Source organism: Rhinopithecus bieti, unplaced genomic scaffold (genome assembly GCF_001698545.2).
Source record: "Rhinopithecus bieti isolate Rb0 unplaced genomic scaffold, ASM169854v2 scaffold_21726, whole genome shotgun sequence".
Lineage (NCBI taxonomy): Eukaryota > Metazoa > Chordata > Mammalia > Primates > Cercopithecidae > Rhinopithecus > Rhinopithecus bieti.
The window spans coordinates 314,731-332,801 of NW_016811100.1; the positions used below are offsets into that span (position 1 = coordinate 314,731).

Below are 18,071 nucleotides of genomic sequence, written 5' to 3' on the forward strand. Positions count from 1 at the left end.
CTTAAAGTGAACTAAATTTATAAAATACAGCTCGGTGAGGGAGCTAGATTAGTATTGTTGATGGGGACCAAATTCACATGTACAAAATGCTGGCAGTTTTATCATTGGATCCTAATTCTTTGTTTTCTTCTTTCTTCTCCCCCACCCCTAACTCCCTTCTAGGACCTATATCCAGACTTTGCCTGACACTGCAGGGTCCAGGAGAATTAAAGAAATATGGAATGACATGAAGAAGATTAGTTAAGGATTATAGGCTTTGAGGGCAAACACCTCAGTGAAGTGAAGCACAGGCAAGCTCCTGAGCTGTGGTTTGGAGGAGCCGTGTATTAGAAGAAGATGGCAGATCCAGGAATGATGAGTCTTTTTGGCGAGGATGGGAATATTTTCAGTGAAGGTCTTGAAGGCCTCGGAGAATGTGGTTACCCGGAAAATCCAGTAAATCCTATGGGTCAGCAAATGCCAATAGACCAAGGCTTTGCCTCTTTACAGCCATCCCTTCATCATCCTTCTACTAATCAAAATCAAACAAAGCTGACACATTTTGATCACTATAATCAGTATGAACAACAAAAGATGCATCTGATGGATCAGCCGAACAGAATGATGAGCAACACCCCTGGGAACGGACTCGCGTCTCCGCACTCGCAGTATCACACCCCACCCGTTCCTCAGGTGCCCCATGGTGGCAGTGGTGGTGGTCAGATGGGTGTCTACCCTGGCATGCAGAATGAGAGGCATGGGCAATCCTTTGTGGACAGCAGCTCCATGTGGGGCCCCAGGGCTGTTCAGGTACCAGACCAGATACGAGCCCCCTACCAGCAGCAGCAGCCACAACCGCAGCCACCGCAGCCCACTCCGTCAGGACCCCCTGCACAGGGCCACCCTCAGCACATGCAGCAGATGGGCAGCTATATGGCACGTGGGGATTTTTCCATGCAGCAGCATGGTCAGCCACAGCAGAGGATGAGCCAGTTTTCCCAAGGTCAAGAGGGCCTCAATCAGGGAAATCCTTTTATTGCCACCTCAGGACCCGGCCACTTGTCCCATGTGCCCCAGCAGAATCCCAGCATGGCACCTTCCTTGCGTCACTCGGTGCAGCAGTTCCATCACCACCCCCCTACTGCTCTCCATGGAGAATCAGTTGCCCACAGTCCCAGATTCTCCCCGAATCCTCCCCAACAAGGGGCTGTTAGGCCACAAACCCTTAACTTTAGTTCTCGGAGCCAGACAGTCCCCTCTCCTACTATAAACAACTCAGGGCAGTATTCTCGATATCCTTACAGTAACCTAAATCAGGGATTAGTTAACAATACAGGGATGAATCAAAATTTAGGCCTTACAAATAATACTCCAATGAATCAGTCCGTACCAAGATACCCCAATGCTGTAGGATTCCCATCAAACAGTGGTCAAGGACTAATGCACCAGCAGCCCATCCACCCCAGTGGCTCACTTAACCAAATGAACACACAAACTATGCATCCTTCACAGCCTCAGGGAACTTATGCCTCTCCACCTCCCATGTCACCCATGAAAGCAATGAGTAATCCAGCAGGCACTCCTCCTCCACAAGTCAGGCCGGGAAGTGCTGGGATACCAATGGAAGTTGGCAGTTATCCAAATATGCCCCATCCTCAGCCATCTCACCAGCCCCCTGGTGCCATGGGAATCGGACAGAGGAATATGGGCCCCAGAAACATGCAGCAGTCTCGTCCATTTATAGGCATGTCCTCGGCACCAAGGGAGTTGACTGGGCACATGAGGCCAAATGGTTGTCCTGGTGTTGGCCTTGGAGATCCACAAGCAATCCAGGAACGACTGATACCTGGCCAACAACATCCTGGTCAACAGCCATCTTTTCAGCAGTTGCCAACCTGTCCTCCACTGCAGCCCCACCCGGGCTTGCACCACCAGTCTTCACCCCCACACCCTCATCACCAGCCTTGGGCACAGCTCCACCCATCACCCCAGAACACCCCGCAGAAAGTGCCTGTGCATCAGGTAAGGGGACACAGAGCCTGCCTCTGCATTGCAATGTGAAATTCAACATGGCTAACTTGTATAATCAAATTTTTCTTTAAGCTATGAAAATCTTTTCCATTATGAGTGCCTTAATTGTTATTTGTTATTGGCTTAGGCATTTATTTTATTCAGGCAAGAATTCTTGAATCTCCCTGTCCCAGGGATTGTGCTAGATGTTAAGGATATGTAGATAACTAAGTCTGGGCCCCTGCCGACAAGGAGCTAGGTTGCCACTAGCAGGGAGATGGACAGAAGACTCAGAATGCTCATGAGACAAATGCTTTTGTTTCCTTCTCTGAATTCTTTTTTATTCTTTTTCTTTCTCTGTGTGTGTGTGTTTTAAAAATACGCTGACACTTGGTTTCTAGCAAAGATTTATATGTGTGTGGTAGTCTCCTCCATCCCTTCTTTTATATTGATATTTTTCTTGGGAAGCTGCAAAATGTATACTTCTGTGATACTTATTTTACTAACTGTTGAATTTGTTAGTATGAGTTTAAATTGCAAACTGTAGAAAATCACAGTAAATGATAATTCACAGAAGATGTTTGGTCTCTAAAAGATTTGGGTACCCTGCACTGAAGTAGGGAATCTTCCTTTTTTGTAAGCTGATGTTTTTGTTATTATTTAGAATTTATAAAAGAACAGATTTAAGTTTTAAATTAACATTCACAAAGACATCTTTCCGTTATAAATTTTGGTGTTTATGCCCTAGGTCTGTGAAAGATAAATTAATGCCTATATATACAGATTATTCTTAGTGCTATTCAAAAATATATACTGATTATCTACCAGAATTGCAGTTCTGTTTTTGGGGTGCACAGTAGCTGATTTTAGTGCTATAAAGCATAGTGATTGTTTTGATGCACTTATTATCAATTTTGGGGAAATAAGACCTCATGTGAGAATACAAAAGAGTGAAAGACCAGGCATGATTATGTGACAGGTGTCCAGAGAGAGGAAATAACCTGTAGTTGAGGGTGCTTGGAATTTGGGTAGGCCTTACCCAGGGAGGTGAACCCAGGTCAGCAGTTCAGATTGAGGGATGGTTTGCTAAACAAGAGCACAGGAAGTCAAGCTTGCTGCAGGTAATAGGTTGGAAAGTATCAGTCAGGGTCAGATTGTTGTGATCTTGGATTCCTTTTTAAGGAATTTGGACTTAAAAGGAGGGGGGAGCCAGTGATATTGATTAGACAGTCCACAGGACAGATGGAGAAGCAGAAGATGAAGTATGAACCTGTCATCCAGGCCTTTGAGGACAGTTTGGACCAGAAGGGTCAAACTGAGAGCAGAAGGGATTGAAAGCAGTGTTGAAAGTAAAAGGGTTTGGTCGGTAAATAAAGCCACTCAGGGCATCTCAGAGCAGCTTTTTTTTTTTTTTAGTGGTGATAATTGTCTTCTATGCTTTTGTCAGTTCATTAAAAAAAAAAAAAAAAAGAAGAAGAAGTATTTTAGGCCAGACACCGTGGCTCATGCTTGTAATCCCAGCACTCTGGGAGGCCGAAGCAGGCAGATCATCTGAGGTCAGGAGTTCAAGGCCAAACTGGCCAACATGGTGAAACCCCATCTCTTTTAAAAAATACAAAAAATGAGCTGGGCATGGTGGTGCACACCTGTAGTCCCAGCTACTCGGGAGGCTGAGGCAGGAGAGACGCCTGAACCCGGGAGGTTGATGTTGCAGTGAGCTGAGATCATGCTACTGTACTCCATCCTGGGCAACAGAGTGAGACTCCATCTCAAAAAAAATTTTTTTGTTTGTTTGTTTTTTGTTTTAGATTCAGCCAGGCATTTAATACAGAGGCTCTGAAGCTTTGTCCTAAGCTGGGCTGGGGGAGTGGAGGTCAGGAAGACTCCTGGGACCACAGGACAAGTAGTGGCTTCAGGAAAGTTCCCCTCAGCCGGTGGGCAGGGCAGCTTCCCTGAAGACTTTGGTGATCCTCATATAACCACCCTTGGTGATTCTTACATAACCTCAGGGCAAAACGCCTCTCCTCAGAGCAGACCAAAAGTACTGTCCCTGAGGCCAGCAGACATGCGAGGCTTTTAGGATAGAAATGAATGTGACTTAGTTTTTAGGAATTATTATTCCCTGGAAAGTTTCTTAATAAGCAAGGGATATTTTAGAGCAGTGGTTTCTCAGACTTCTCATTCTGGCATCCTCTCTCTTCACCAGAGGGCGAGCACTGTTTGGAGACCCCCTGTGATTATAATCTGATCTCTGGATGAGAACTGTTGCTGTCCTCCAGCTTTCTTGGGTTTTAAGAGTACAGATACCTCAATGGCCTTTTCAGAGGACATGTATGAGTCTGTGGCATGTGAGCCCTTGAGCAGTGGAGGCTCCATGCATGCTGTGTCCTGTGCTAGACTTCAGGAGAGCCCACATGCATTCCCTCCTTCTTTGAGTGTGTCATTATAGGCAAACTCAGGATCTTTACAGGGATGTAAACTAGGACATTTGAGGTATTTTCATTCTAAGTACAATTACATTTTCCATTTTGCTCATTGATTATTTGCTTTCTTATTTCTGCTTAACTTTGTATCTTCTTCAGATTTTGAAACACTCAGTTTTGAACATAAGGTTATGGCGGTGTAAAGTCTTAGGCACAGAACATAGACTTTAAAGTTAGAAAGGTATGTGGAGCCCAGCTCTATCATTTATTAACCTGGTGATCTTAGGCAAAGGATTTAACTTCTGTTTACCTCAGAGTTTTTAGTAGTTAAGCAGGAAAAATAGCACCCAGCACAAAGGGAGTTAGATTAAGTGGGCTTAACATATACTGAGTGCCTAGTATAATGTCCACTCCATGGTATATATGTTAATTCTTTTCTAATTTTAGCTTCTGATCTCCTGAAGTGCAAAGCTTGCTACATAATTACATCATTTCCCATGTAGTTACAGTGTAAAATTAACTTTATTTGTTTATTATGTATTACTTTTTGAGATGAAGTCTCACTCTGTTGCCAGGCTGGAGTCAGTGGTGCAATCTTGGCTCACTGCAAACTCCACCTCCCAGGTTCAAGTGATTCTCCTGCCTCAGCCTCCTGAGTAGCTGGGACTACAGGTGCGCACCACCATGCCCTGCTAATTTTTGTATTTTTAGTGGACACGGGGTTTCGTCAAAATTAACTTTATTTTTAAGGATAGGTTAAATATTATGTAATACAGCCTTAGTTATGAAATAACTAAATTTGATTTGTGCAAATATTATCCCCCTTTTAGCTTGTGTTGCCACATGTGAGGAGGATAATAATATGGGTAATTCAAAATACTATCCTATACCTTTAAAATCTCTCTCTCTGAATGATTGACATTCTACCCTAGGAAATATTTTTATTTAATTATGTTTTGCTTTAGAGCTACTAAAATTATTTCGCATTTTATATATGATGGAGTAGTGGCTCAATACTATACCAGGTATCAGGGAAGATAGCAGATTAGGTTGAAATGTCCATTTAACTTGATAATGGAATTATCACATTCAGGTAGACTGAACTCTTCTTGAGTTTTTTGCTTTTTAAAAATAGAAATTATGCTCTTTATGTGTTTCCTGGCTTCTAAACGGATATTTCCTAAATTATGAAACACATGTAAGTATCTTTAAAGATAAGTTTAACTTTATATTGAAAAGTCAACAAAGAAAAAATATTAGAACAAAAAGGCCACAGTTCATCCGATCAAAATGTGAAAAATTACACATTTTGGTGTATGGACATTTCTTTAATGGAAGTGCTAGACTTTCGATTATTTGATAAGATTTACAGGGAAGGGAAAAACCCTAGCTTATATTTCTTTTCAGTAGCTAATTAGAACAGTTTTTCTCAAACCTTTTCATCTCAAACCTCTACACATTCTTAAAAATTATTGGGGACTCCAAAGAGTGTGTGTTAGCTATGTGAGTTATATGTATTAACTGTCTCAGAACATTTAAAATTTTTTTATTATTTATGTATTTATGTTTTTATTTATTTTTGAGACAGTCTTATTCTTCTGCCCAGGCTAGAGGGCGGTGGCGCGTTCTTGGCTCACTGCAACCTCCTCCTCCCAGGTTCAAGCAATTCTCCTGCCTCAGTCTCCCTAGTAGTTGGGATTTCACTACTAGTAGAGATGGGGTTTCACCATGTTGGCCAGGCTGGTCTCGAACTCCTGACCTCAGATGATCCACCCGCCGTGGCCTCCCAAAGTGCTGGGATTACAGGCATGAGCCACCGCGCCCAGCTAAAATATTGATGAAAGTTTAAAATATTGATTTGTTAATTATTTAAAAATAATAAATCAGCCGGGCGCGGTGGCTCAAGCCTGTAATCCCAGCACTTTGGGAGGCCGAGACGGGCGGATCACAAGGTCAGGAGATCGAGATCATCCTGGCTAACACGGTGAAACCCCGTCTCTACAAAAAAATACAAAAAAACTAGCCGGGCGTGGTGGTGGGCACCTGTAGTCCCAGCTACTCAGGAGGCTGAGGCAGGAGAATGGCATAAACCTGGGAGGAGGAGCTTGCTGTAAGCCGAGATCCAGCCACTGCACTCCAGCCTGGGCAACAGAGCGAGACTCCGTCTCAAAAAACAAAACAAAACAAAACAATAAATAAATAAATAAATCATTATGTGTTAACATACATAATACTTTTTAAATGAAAGATAACTTTTTTTTAAAACGGAAGATAACTTTTCCCAAGACAAAAAATTAGTGGCATTGTTTTATATTTATTAAATATTGATTCTCACATCTGCTTCTGAATGTAGTCTGTGTGCTAGTCATAAGCCTCTGGAAAACTTTACTGCTCATTTGGAGAAAATGAGGATGAAAAAGCAAATAACATCTCAGGATCATGTGGAAATAGTTCTGATCTTGCAGACCCTACAGACCCTGGCCCACAATTTTAGAACCACTGGCATGAAGGAAAGAGTACAGGCTTTGGAGTGTGAGCTTTTGAATAGAAGCACCACTGCTTAACATCACCATCTGATGTTAGTAAGGATGTCAGGATGTCATTTCATTATCTCTGAAGTGAGAGTTCATATGCCTTCCTGGTTAGAGGCTCAGTGAGATTAGTAGCAATGTCTTTTAAGTGCTTAACAGTGCGGACTCAAAAATGACACATCTAGCAAGTGTTCAGAATTGCCTGTTGCAAAGTTTTAAGAAGAATCTTACGTATTTCAGTATTAAACATTTTCATAGTTGTTTGACTTTATATCCTTGATTTTAGTGAACACTTATCAAATATTGAGGCTTCCTATGTGCTTTGAGGGAGGGAGAACAATCTTGCTGTGTGAGCAGGAAGATGCAGGCAAGGATATGCCGTGAAAAGCACACTGTAGTGATCAGCACTGATCTTTAAGATCAGTCTTAAAAGTGGGTGAGGTGGGGATCTGGGAGGGCTTTCTGGGGGCAGTGATGTCTTTGCTGAGATGTGAAGGATCAGTCTAAGTTGAGGGAAGGATGGATAAAAGAGGAGGGAAAGGAATTTAAGATTTAGGAAACAATGAGTGCAAAGATCAGAAAGCCCTTTGGGCCTTGAGTGTCCCTCGTATTGCTGGAATGTAGGTCTGGGCCTTAGTGGACAGAAAGCTGCATGGTCCTGGGCCCATGCCACTGGAGGGCACTAGGAGGTGTTTTCAGCATGGGCACAGCACCAAGGGGCTCTCTGCAGTACCCAGGAGTATGAAGAGAGTGGAGAGGGGGTGGAACCAAAAATGAAATATTTATCGGTACACTGTGAACATGGATGAGAACAATCTAGAAGGAAGGCACAGAGCAACATTTTGTTCATTTGAAGAGCTTATCTGAAGAAAGACTGGTTAAGTGGATTGTCCTTAAGGTTACAGGCAAATCCCCGAGTTTCTGGATAGAATTTATACTGCACAGTCCATAGGCGTATCCCAGATCATGGATTACGCTCTTAAATGGAAAGTTCTAGTTGAATTTTTAGGATCTGCAACAATGTGTCCTTAAAATAAATTTATTTCAGATACGTTTGTGCCTTTTTCATTAATTTGTTCCTGAAATACAGTCGTCATGAAACAGAAGTAGAAAAAAAAATTAAAGGCTACTAAAATTGAGGTGGTAGGTAATAATTTCCCATCTCCTCATTTTCCCTTGAGATTAAAAAAATACCTGAAAGAATCAGTGGTACAATTTTTTTTTTCCAAAACAAAAAACAAAAAAAAAGCCTCTCTGAGAAAAGCTTTTATTGGTAAATCTAAAGTAGCATCAATCTGATACTGAGATTCTTTAAGTTTACCCAGTAAATAAAGAATTACAAGGCCGGGCATGGTGGCTCATGCCTGTAATCCCAGCACTTTGGGAGTTCTAGGTGGGCAGATCACAAGATCAGGAGCTCGAGACTCTAGCCTGGCCAACATAGTGAAACCCCGTCTCTACTAAAAATACAAAAATTAGCTAGGCGAGGTGGTACATGCCTGAAATCGCAGCTACTTGGGAGGCTGAGGCAGGAGAATCACTTAAACCCCGGAGATGGAGGTTGTGGTGAGCCAAGATCATGCCACTGCACTCCAACCTGGGCAATAGAGCGAGACTCTGTCTCAAAAAAGAAAAAAAAAAAGAAAAAAAGAAGAAGAATTACAGACATGGGCAGAGTAATTGGCAACTACTAAGTACATTTATGGAAAAAGGTGGCTATATTTCTTAAGGATTATGTATGCAGGTTGTAATCAGAAATAGACAAAAAATACCTTTTTAATGGAGAGCAAATGTATCTTATCAATACTACCTTTCTCACTTCTAAAGATGTCTGGGAAAACAAAATAAAAATCAACTTTTACCTAAGTGATATTTAGGGGCTTTTGCAAGTGTACCTACCTTCAGAAAACAGGCACCCAGGCTGGACCTCATTGGAGCAGGTTGCCCCCTCTGGTGCTCACAGAGGGAAGGCAGAAGACATCACTGCTTTCCCACTTGCTGTGGCCCACTGCTAGTTCTTCATGAGACCTTTAGGTAAAGCAAACCATCCGGCCTTTACTGGTCCCTCATTCCTGGGCCATAGGTTGCTCTCAACAGACTCGTTTCTCATGAAGACTCTTAAAGTATTTCTTCTGACTACCTCAATCTGTGTATACTACAGCTTATTGAGTAACCTGTCTACGTTTTTCCTCAACATCCAACAAGCTGGTTTATCCCAGAGGTCAGAATTATACCAAGTGTCCAGTTAAAGCACAGGGAAAATTCTGCTCCGTCTGTCCTTTCACCCCATAGTCTGAAAGCATGAATGCCTGATAGCCTCGCCCCTTAGATGGCTTTTATTTTATAAAAGAGTATTGTTTTATGTGACATCAAAAATATTGTAGGTGATAAGAATTTAGTTTGTTAGTTTACCTTTGAAGCCTGGATATTAGGCCTCTGCTAGGTGTCCCAGGTAGCCAATTGATATTCTTAAAAGAAGCCACTTTTGATGCTGCGTTTTCATCTTGGTATCTTAGGTGTCTTCATGAAAGGCAGTACCATATGAAAGAAATACTTATTTAGTGCCTGTTATGTGCCAAGGACTGTGTTAAGGAGAGATTGCTGGTATGGTGGAAGGCAGGGAGGAGACAGAGGCCTCCACTGAGGTGAAAAGGGAATTTTGTTATTTAAATATAACATTCTGGCTGTCCTATCTTTGTGTACTTACTATGTTCTAGACCAGAACTGTCCAGTTATATGATGGGAGCTACAAATACAATGTATTTATGTTGATACAGATTTTCTGGTAACCGCATTTTACCATTAAAGAAACTGGTAAAACTAATTTTAGTAATACATTTAATTAAACCAACATATCCAAGACATTATATCAACATGTAATCAGTATAAAAAATTGCTTGTGAGATATTTTACACAAGAATTTAAAACCTGATATGTATTTTACACAGATTGTGTGAGCTGCATCTCAGTTGCTCAGTGACCACTGATAAGCAGGGTGCATATCCTTTCTTGTGAATAGGTGGTTGCCACATGGTTGGTGGCTGCATATTAAACAGCACAGGCTATACTCTTTCCGTATCAGTTGCTGCATATTCTTTTTAAAAACAAGTCAGAGTATAAATAATTTTATTCATATGTAAATAAATGTAAAATTGTTAGTCTAATTATGACGGTCATCCTCCAAGACAGGTGTTACTCACTTTGCTGTAAGGTTAAGGAAGTAGTAGCAGTGTTTTTAGGTATCATGAATAAATGCAGTACTGGGGGGTGTGCCTGTGTTAGGGATATTAGTATCAGTTCTTGACAAGATACATTATTGAAGTTTGATTTCATTTGTTTGAGTTTCAAAGAAGGCTACCTACATGGTGTTTGTCCTGTGGGAAAAAATAGCGTGTTTCTCTGAAAGGTGGATTACAGACGTTTTCAATATTTTGTGTGGTGTTTGGATACTTTTGGTAGTTAACTCTTCACCTCTATCCCCTAGCTTTTTGCCTCTCTGTCTTTAATAAAATTGCTTGTTTCTTCATGAAATTGACTCTCCAGGATAAAGGAAAAAGCCTTCATTTTTATTAATATGCATGCTCTCCCCTCCCCATTTCTTTCACTTTTTTCTTCTGTCCTGCTTTTTTCTTCCCTGTTTTAATAATCTTTCAGAAAGACAGTCTCTGGTACAGCAGAGCAATAGTTGGCTGAGGAAGGAGAATTGGGAAGTGGGTTAGGGGGACAATTAGGGGAACAGCATTGTGAGAACTAATCTGGAGAATTTACCCTAGCCTTGACATCTTAATGTTGTTTTCCATTCTCTGTAGTTACAGCTGTAAATCTATAGATAATCCCTAAGTAGCCATGCAGAGATGGTCCTGGTATTTCCTTTGTTGCTGAATGCAGCTCTTTTATCAGTGAAGAAAGTCAGTAGCAAACTTGTACTTGTCCTTTTGCCTTGTAAAACTTTAATGGTTCATGGTGTGTCACCAGGAGTGAGGTTTTATTTTGGTTTTCCTTCACTTCGTGTAAAAAATGGAGGAGAACCTTCAAGCCCTAGGACATGACAGCAGGAGTGGTAGTGATGGATAACTTAAAGGAAGTTGGCAAAATGCCAAGAAATTGACAGCATTGCATTTAAGAAAGTCAACATAGATACAGGACTACCCACATCATCTTGCTTGTTTTTTATCCTGGACAATTTCCAGGACGATGAGAGCGATGGCCAGGGAAGGCTGCAAGGCATTTCCTTACCTCCTATTTTAAAGATTGGATCAAAAACATGCGTTTTGATGCTCCTTAATATTAATGAAGACTATAACATTTCTGATATTCTTTAAAGTGTATTTGTCCTGTTTTCCTCTACTGCCTTCTGTGTTTAGTTCTAATCATTCTGTACCATAGGTTTCAGGAGTCCTAGATGTTAACCTTAACTTAATGTTAACTGTGTGATTTGGCTCACTGTGTGAAAGCAAAAAAACAATTGTTTTAGGGCATAAGCAAGTGTTATTAATTTTAAGAGTTTTTTTGTTCTGGCCATGGTTATAAAGCATTGGAGAATATTGAGGAGGTGCAAGCAGTGGTGCTGGGAAACTATGTGGAGGCTTTTTCGAATGGCAAGTATTCTAGCTTAACTTGTGCCTTTCCTGTCTAATCTATTCATAGACTGGCTGAAACAGGTTTGCAATATTAGCATAGGAATTCCACTCTCACCCATTTGGTGGGCTATGAAGTGTTTTGGCCTCTTGCCAGCGGCTGCTCAGTTTAGGGGGTTGGGAGGTTGCAGGGTGCATATCCTTTCTTGTGAATAGGCAAGGAACTTTAGATCATTCTTTTCTGAAAGCTTTTGGTTTTGAAGTTATGTATCTTAAGTGTGCTCTTTAATGAAAGGGGAGGGTATAGACTTAAAATTCTTATTGAATATAGAAATACTTGAAATTCGAGTTTAATTTTTAGATCATGTTTCTTGATGGACTCTTGTAACTCGAACATTTTCTTCCATTAAAAAACAATAATAGGAAATTGTGGGATTTTTGCAAGTTGTCATGTGTTTGTTTTCACTGTTATTTTTAAAAACAAGTCTAGCATGAGGAGATACCAAGTTTGACCACTTTGGAGCCTGCTGGAAATAAACTGTGGGGAACTAACTTGGAGAATTTACCTTGATCTTGACATCTTAACGTTACCCTCCATTCTCTGTAGTTACAGCTGTAAATCTGTAGATAATCTCTAAGTAACCACAGGGAGAAATGGAACTGGGCAATAAATAAATAGAATATGCTGACTTTGCTTTAAATTGGTTCATTACTAAGCTAACTATTTTTGGCTGCTCAAATATGTCAGAGACATTTCCATGAATGAGAGCTGTTGAAATGCATGAAGACATACCTTGGATTAAAGGAGATAAGTCAGAGTTTTTTAGGGAAAGTGTTTGATTTAAGTAAGATGCTAAGTAGTATTTCATTTTTGTCATCGATTTCTCTGAATGTTTTTTCTGTTCACTTTAATTATATTTACCAGAGAGTGGGACATGTCAAGGGAGTAGTCATCTTCATATTGGAATAAGGTGCTGTGGGAACCCCTGTGTTCAGTGTCCTGCCTAACCTGACCTCTGATGCAACAACATGTCTTGCTTACTTGAAAACCATGGTAGAAAACCTAGATCAAAGAAGGAAATAATTGAGTCTAAGTTTGGAAAACTTTCCTTAGATCTGAGCTTAAGGCTTGCAGTTTTATTTTTTGCAAGAAAGTTCAGAACCAATATTCACACATAAATAAGGTCTCTAAGCTAGGATATCATTGATGAAGAAAACAATAAAATGACAACAGTAAGAAACTAACCATTCATAGAATAAAAATGAGCCCAATAATAAGATCAGTTTTTTTGTTTTGTTTTCTTTTGAGATGAAGTATTTTTCTGTCACTCAGGAGATGGAGTTTGCAGTGGTGTGATCTTGGCTCACTGCAGACTCCATCTCCTGGGCCCAAGTGATCCTCCCACTGCAGCCTCCAGAGTACCTGGGACTACAAGCGCCCACTACCACACCTGGCTGATTTTTGTATTTTTAGCAGAGATGGGGATTCACCATGTTGGACAGGCTGGTCTCGAACTCCTGACCTTAGGTGATCCACCTGCCTCAGCCTCCCAAAGTGCTGGGATTATAGGTGTGAGCCACTGCGCCCTGCTGCGAATCATTAAATCGGTTTTAATAAGCTCCCTACATCAAAGAGCCATGTTAGATCCTAGAGTAGTATTTCATACTGAATATAAATTTAATTCCAAAGTAAGTAAATGCAGAGAGACAAGTGTCAGTTTCTTTCATTTAATGTTTTCTCTGTCATTTTTTTAGCCTCTCACCCCTCCACTATTCAGTGTAGTGGTCACACACTAGGTGGAGCTGCCAGGACTCTGCCCCTCACTGCTAGTACAGGTTGCTGGGCAGGCAGGAGCACAGGGTTGTGAAGACCACAGACTTCATATACACCGAGAACTCCATTTGAATGTGGCTCTTCCATTTTTTTCTTAAGTCATCTTAAATACATACTTAACTTCCTTAAACCTCAGTTTCCTGATACAATAATTGTACCGATTACACAGAAATATGAAATTAAATGAGATAATGACTGTAAAGTTTTTAGCACAGCATGTGGCATGTAGTACATGCCCAATAAATGTTAAATATTTTTTATTGTAACTACTGTTGTAGTGGTTATCAAAATGAGCTTTTGGAATTCTTTATTTTTTCACTTTCTGCTCTTTCACTTTGAAGTAGACCAACTTTCCCTTATTTTGGAAAACAGGACATCATCTATTAATGCCTTAAAAATCAACTTACTAGATTCTCCATAAGGCAGACAAAATTTCGTAATGTTTTATAGGGGGGAGCAAAAATTACCATCACACTACTGTATTTCTTTTCGGTTGAATCTCTAGGAAATATTACTATATATAAAATACTAGCTGCTTTCTAAGTGTTTAATTTCTAACTTCAACCAAGGTGAAAACCTTCACTTAGTTTTCAGAAACTTCAAATGGCAAGTTAAGTTGACACCCTGTTTCCTATTGCTAGGGATGGTTGCTGGTATTCCCTCTAGCATGCAAGAAGTTCACCCACTGACCTATAACGTATATAGGTCTGCACAGAGAGAGTTCAGTAGTACTAAGTCTTTGTTAAATATAAGTTTAAACTTACAAATTCCTTAAATACAGTGATCCACTTCACCCCCTTGTTGTTACTAGCACCTTACCATGTTTTCATGGTGTGCTCTCCAAAACTCTGAGGTGATATTATACTTTAGTGGATGGGTTCCTGTTGACTGGCACTGAAGGCCCTGTTGTGAACCCAGTTGATTTATGAAGGCTATCGCACTCAAGATTTTTATAATGCTTCTTTACCCTAATCTATTTGTTTTTCTTAAAAAATAACTTCATATGTTTTAATGTACGGAAGACAAAAGAAAATTGAAAGGATGGCTACAGTGTAATTTAGTACCTAAATTTTTTTAAAAATAAGGCAGTTCACATTTTTTCAAATAAGTAAGGAAGGTTTACATTTTTGGAGACAGTTTTTATCCATAAAAAAATTTATGGGCAATACTGTAACACCATTGCCATTGTTTTTTAGAGCGAGAAGAGACTTGTGTAAGAATTGAGCTTGGAGCCAGGTTTTCTCTGCAAGAAAGAGTGGTTATATCTTTGCCCAAATTTAAATGTAGGGAGAAGACCCTTTTGTTTATTGTCTTCAAACTTTACACACTATAGCTTTTAAATATTTTAACAGTATTTTAATGTATTTTAAATAAAATATTGATAAAATGAGATTGAAAAAAGTAAACAGAAAACCTATTTAATGTCCATCAGTTGTAATATGTTTACTAAATAATGTGTATAATGTTTATATATATTTTATTGAATTATAATCTATATGAAGTGTTTCCTGAATTTTATACTCTATAGTGGTTGCAATCCAGGCTGTCATATATGTTCAGTGAACTCAAGGTTTAAGGAAAGAAAAGCCTTTTAAATATAACCGTGTACTGAAATTTGTCAGAAAGTATCTAGGATTTTCCAAGTTATTTTTTAAAGAAAGTTTGCCGTGTACTTTGATATCATGCTAATAATGAATGTTTGTAGAAAATATATAACCTAGTACTGTCCATGATCTTTCTGTCATGAAAATGTTCTATATTTGCTCTTGTCCAATATGGTAGCCACTAGCCACTAGCCACAAATGGCTACCGTACCCTTGAAATGGGGCCAGTGAGGCTGAGGAACTGAAATTTTAATTTTATTTGATTTTAATTTAAGTAGCCATGAGGCTAGTGACTTTCATATGGGAACACTGAAGTATAACCACACAAGCCAAATTATTTCAAGTATCAGAAAATAAGATGTAGAGCACAATTAAACATAGAACGGAGAGTTTTTTGTTGCATATGTAACCAGTGTAAGCTTTGTGTTTCCACTTTTATTCTCTCACCTCTTACTAGGTGGCCCTGAAACCATGGGTATCTCCTGTCTTTGGCCTTGTGATGTAGTGATAGGATATAGTCATCCGTACATGGTAAATGCTGACATAAGTCACTTCATTATTTTTGGAATAAATTTTTGCTGGGTATCAGCCAATTGTTAAACACAGCATATTGTTTTAACTAATGCAAGTGCAGCATCTTGTGTTATGGTATAAGTGATATTTTAGAAAGTTGTTAATCCCAAAGAAGTCCCCGTCAAAAATGCTTCATATAAAATATTTAAGGCCAGGCACGGTGGTGTGCACCTGTAGCCCAGCTATCTGGGGGCTGAGTCAGGAGGATTGCTTGGGCCCAGGAGTTTGAGGAGGCCACAGTGTGCCATAATTGCGCCTGTGAATAGCCACTGCACTCCAGTCTGGGCAACATAGTGAGACTGTCTCTTTTACACACACACACACACACACACTCTCTCTCTCTCTCTCAAAATGGATGGGGTGGGTGCATTACATATCTTAGATAATATCCACTAGATTTTTGGTTTATTAATTAGGTCATGGGTAGGATCTTGATAGAAAATAATTTGTCAAATCCTTTAGGCCATCGAGTCTAAGAGAATATATTAAATGCCATTGAAGTGCTCACTTTAAAATGCTTAATTTTATGTTACATGAATCTCAACTTGATTTTTATAAAGGGTCTAAAGTACTAATTTTATATCTTACTGCTGGAGAGAAGAGCTCCATTCTTTGAAAACCAGAAAAGAGGATCGTAGGATGAATATTCTTTTTTTTTTTTTTTGAGATGGAGTCTCGCTCTGTCGCCCAGGCTGGAGTGCGGTGGCGCGAGATGAATATTCTATATTGAGTCTCTAACATTTGTCCTCACCTGGATGGAAATTTCCCACATTCTGCTGGGATTAGGGCCTTAAAAAATGACTGTAGTAAATCCAGCCCTTTATTAAGTCAAGATTCCAGAGAGCTCTGTCCAGTGGAATTTTCTGGGATGATAGACGTGTTCTTTTTGGTGTCCAGTATGGTAGCCTGTAGGCACTTGTGATTAGGAAGCACTTGAAATGGGGCTAGTATGAGAGAGGAACTGAATTTTAAATTTTATTTAATTTTAACCAACTTAAAATCATATTTGGCTACTGATTACTATTGGACTGCAATTTTATAAACTTTTAAAAGAATTTAGAATTTTAAAAGAATTCTCTTTTCAGTTTAAATATATGCATTAAAATGTGTTTGCATGACAATTACCTCACTAAACAGGCATTTGTCACCTGGATGAAATGAAGGACTGCCTTCTTGATATTCCTTAACTCTCTGCTTTGCTGCCAAGTGACTCTTCCTAAAGAGATTGGTGTCCCAGAGGTTTTTATACTCCAGGGCAACACACTGTAGTAATATTTGGGATGAGTGAAAGCCGTTTTGATAAAGAGAAGTGATTGTAAAAAGGAAGGTGGAAAAGGGGACTTTTAGAGAATAGATACCAAAGACGAAAGTGTTAGTTCTGATAGAATGTATTTTGAGCCATTCTGGTTTGATACTTAGTACCAGAAATAATAAAACGAGGCATAAGTAGTATAAGAAAGAACACTTAAACTTTCTGCTACTGAGGCAGGTGGGAGTATTCATCCAGATTATTTAATACATGAGACAAATATGTTCAGGTAACTGCTTATCTGTTTACAATTGTTTTATTTAAAGTAATAGATCTCAAATGTTTTGGTTTTGGAATCTTGATGCTCTTTAAATATTGAGAATCCCAAAGAGCTTTTGTTTATTCTGGTTTTTATCTATTGTTATTTACCATATCGGAAATGAAAACTAGGAAATTTAAAAAATACATTTATTCATTTAAAAATAATAATAATCCCTTTATTGGTTCATTGAATTATGCCAATCTTCTGATTTTTGTATACATTTTTTTTTTTTTGAGATGGTCTCACTCTTGTTGCCCAGGCTGGAGTGCAGTGGCATGATCTCGGCTCACTGTGTCCTCTACCTCCCAGGCTCAAGCAGTCCTCCTACCTCAACCTCCTTAGTAGTTGGGACTACCCACTTGGCTAATTTTTTTGTATATTTTGTGGAGATGCAGTTTCACCATGTTGCCCAGGCTGGTCTCAAACTCCTGAGCTCAAGTGATCCATACCCCTTGGCCTACCTAAGTGCTGGGATTACAGGGGTGAGCCACTGTGCCCAGTATACAATATTTTTTTAAAATCACATTTGTTGACATTACCACTGACTTCTCAGAAAAGTCTTTAAAGATTGAGAAGTTGTTGAGCTCATGGGTGTTTTCAAAATTCTCACTTGTTTGAGAGCTCATTTTTTATTATTGTAGATAAGCACCATGAGTTACTTTCGTTGAAGTGATTGACTCACTTTATTTCAAGAGAAGTACTGCCAAATACTTGAGTCTGAATATCTGTGGTTTGTCTTTGAGTTGGTCTTGCAAGTAAAAACAATAGCCTTTGAAAAAAAAAAAAAGGGTGGCCCGTTCAACTCACAACTCTAGGCAGTTGCCCAAGTGCTGTTGTTGGTGATGGCCTTCCTTGGTGCTTTGGCGAGCAGCAGATACCCTTCATGTACACTTCCTGTTTCCTCACAGAAAAGATTAAAAAGGGTCAGGAATAACAAAAATCAAGTTTTACTATTTTGTCAAGGACATC

General features: G+C 39.6%; 1 protein-coding gene across 1 annotated transcript in view; it reads left to right on the forward strand.

Annotated features, from left to right (window-relative positions):
* The window catches only part of CHD7 (chromodomain helicase DNA binding protein 7), a 140,753-nt gene that overhangs the window by 14,545 nt on the left and 108,137 nt on the right, over positions 1–18,071 (forward strand). The window contains 1 exon segment of the mRNA XM_017893477.1: positions 163–2,001. Coding sequence (XP_017748966.1) covers positions 337–2,001 — 1,665 coding nt within the window. The 5' untranslated portion in view covers positions 163–336.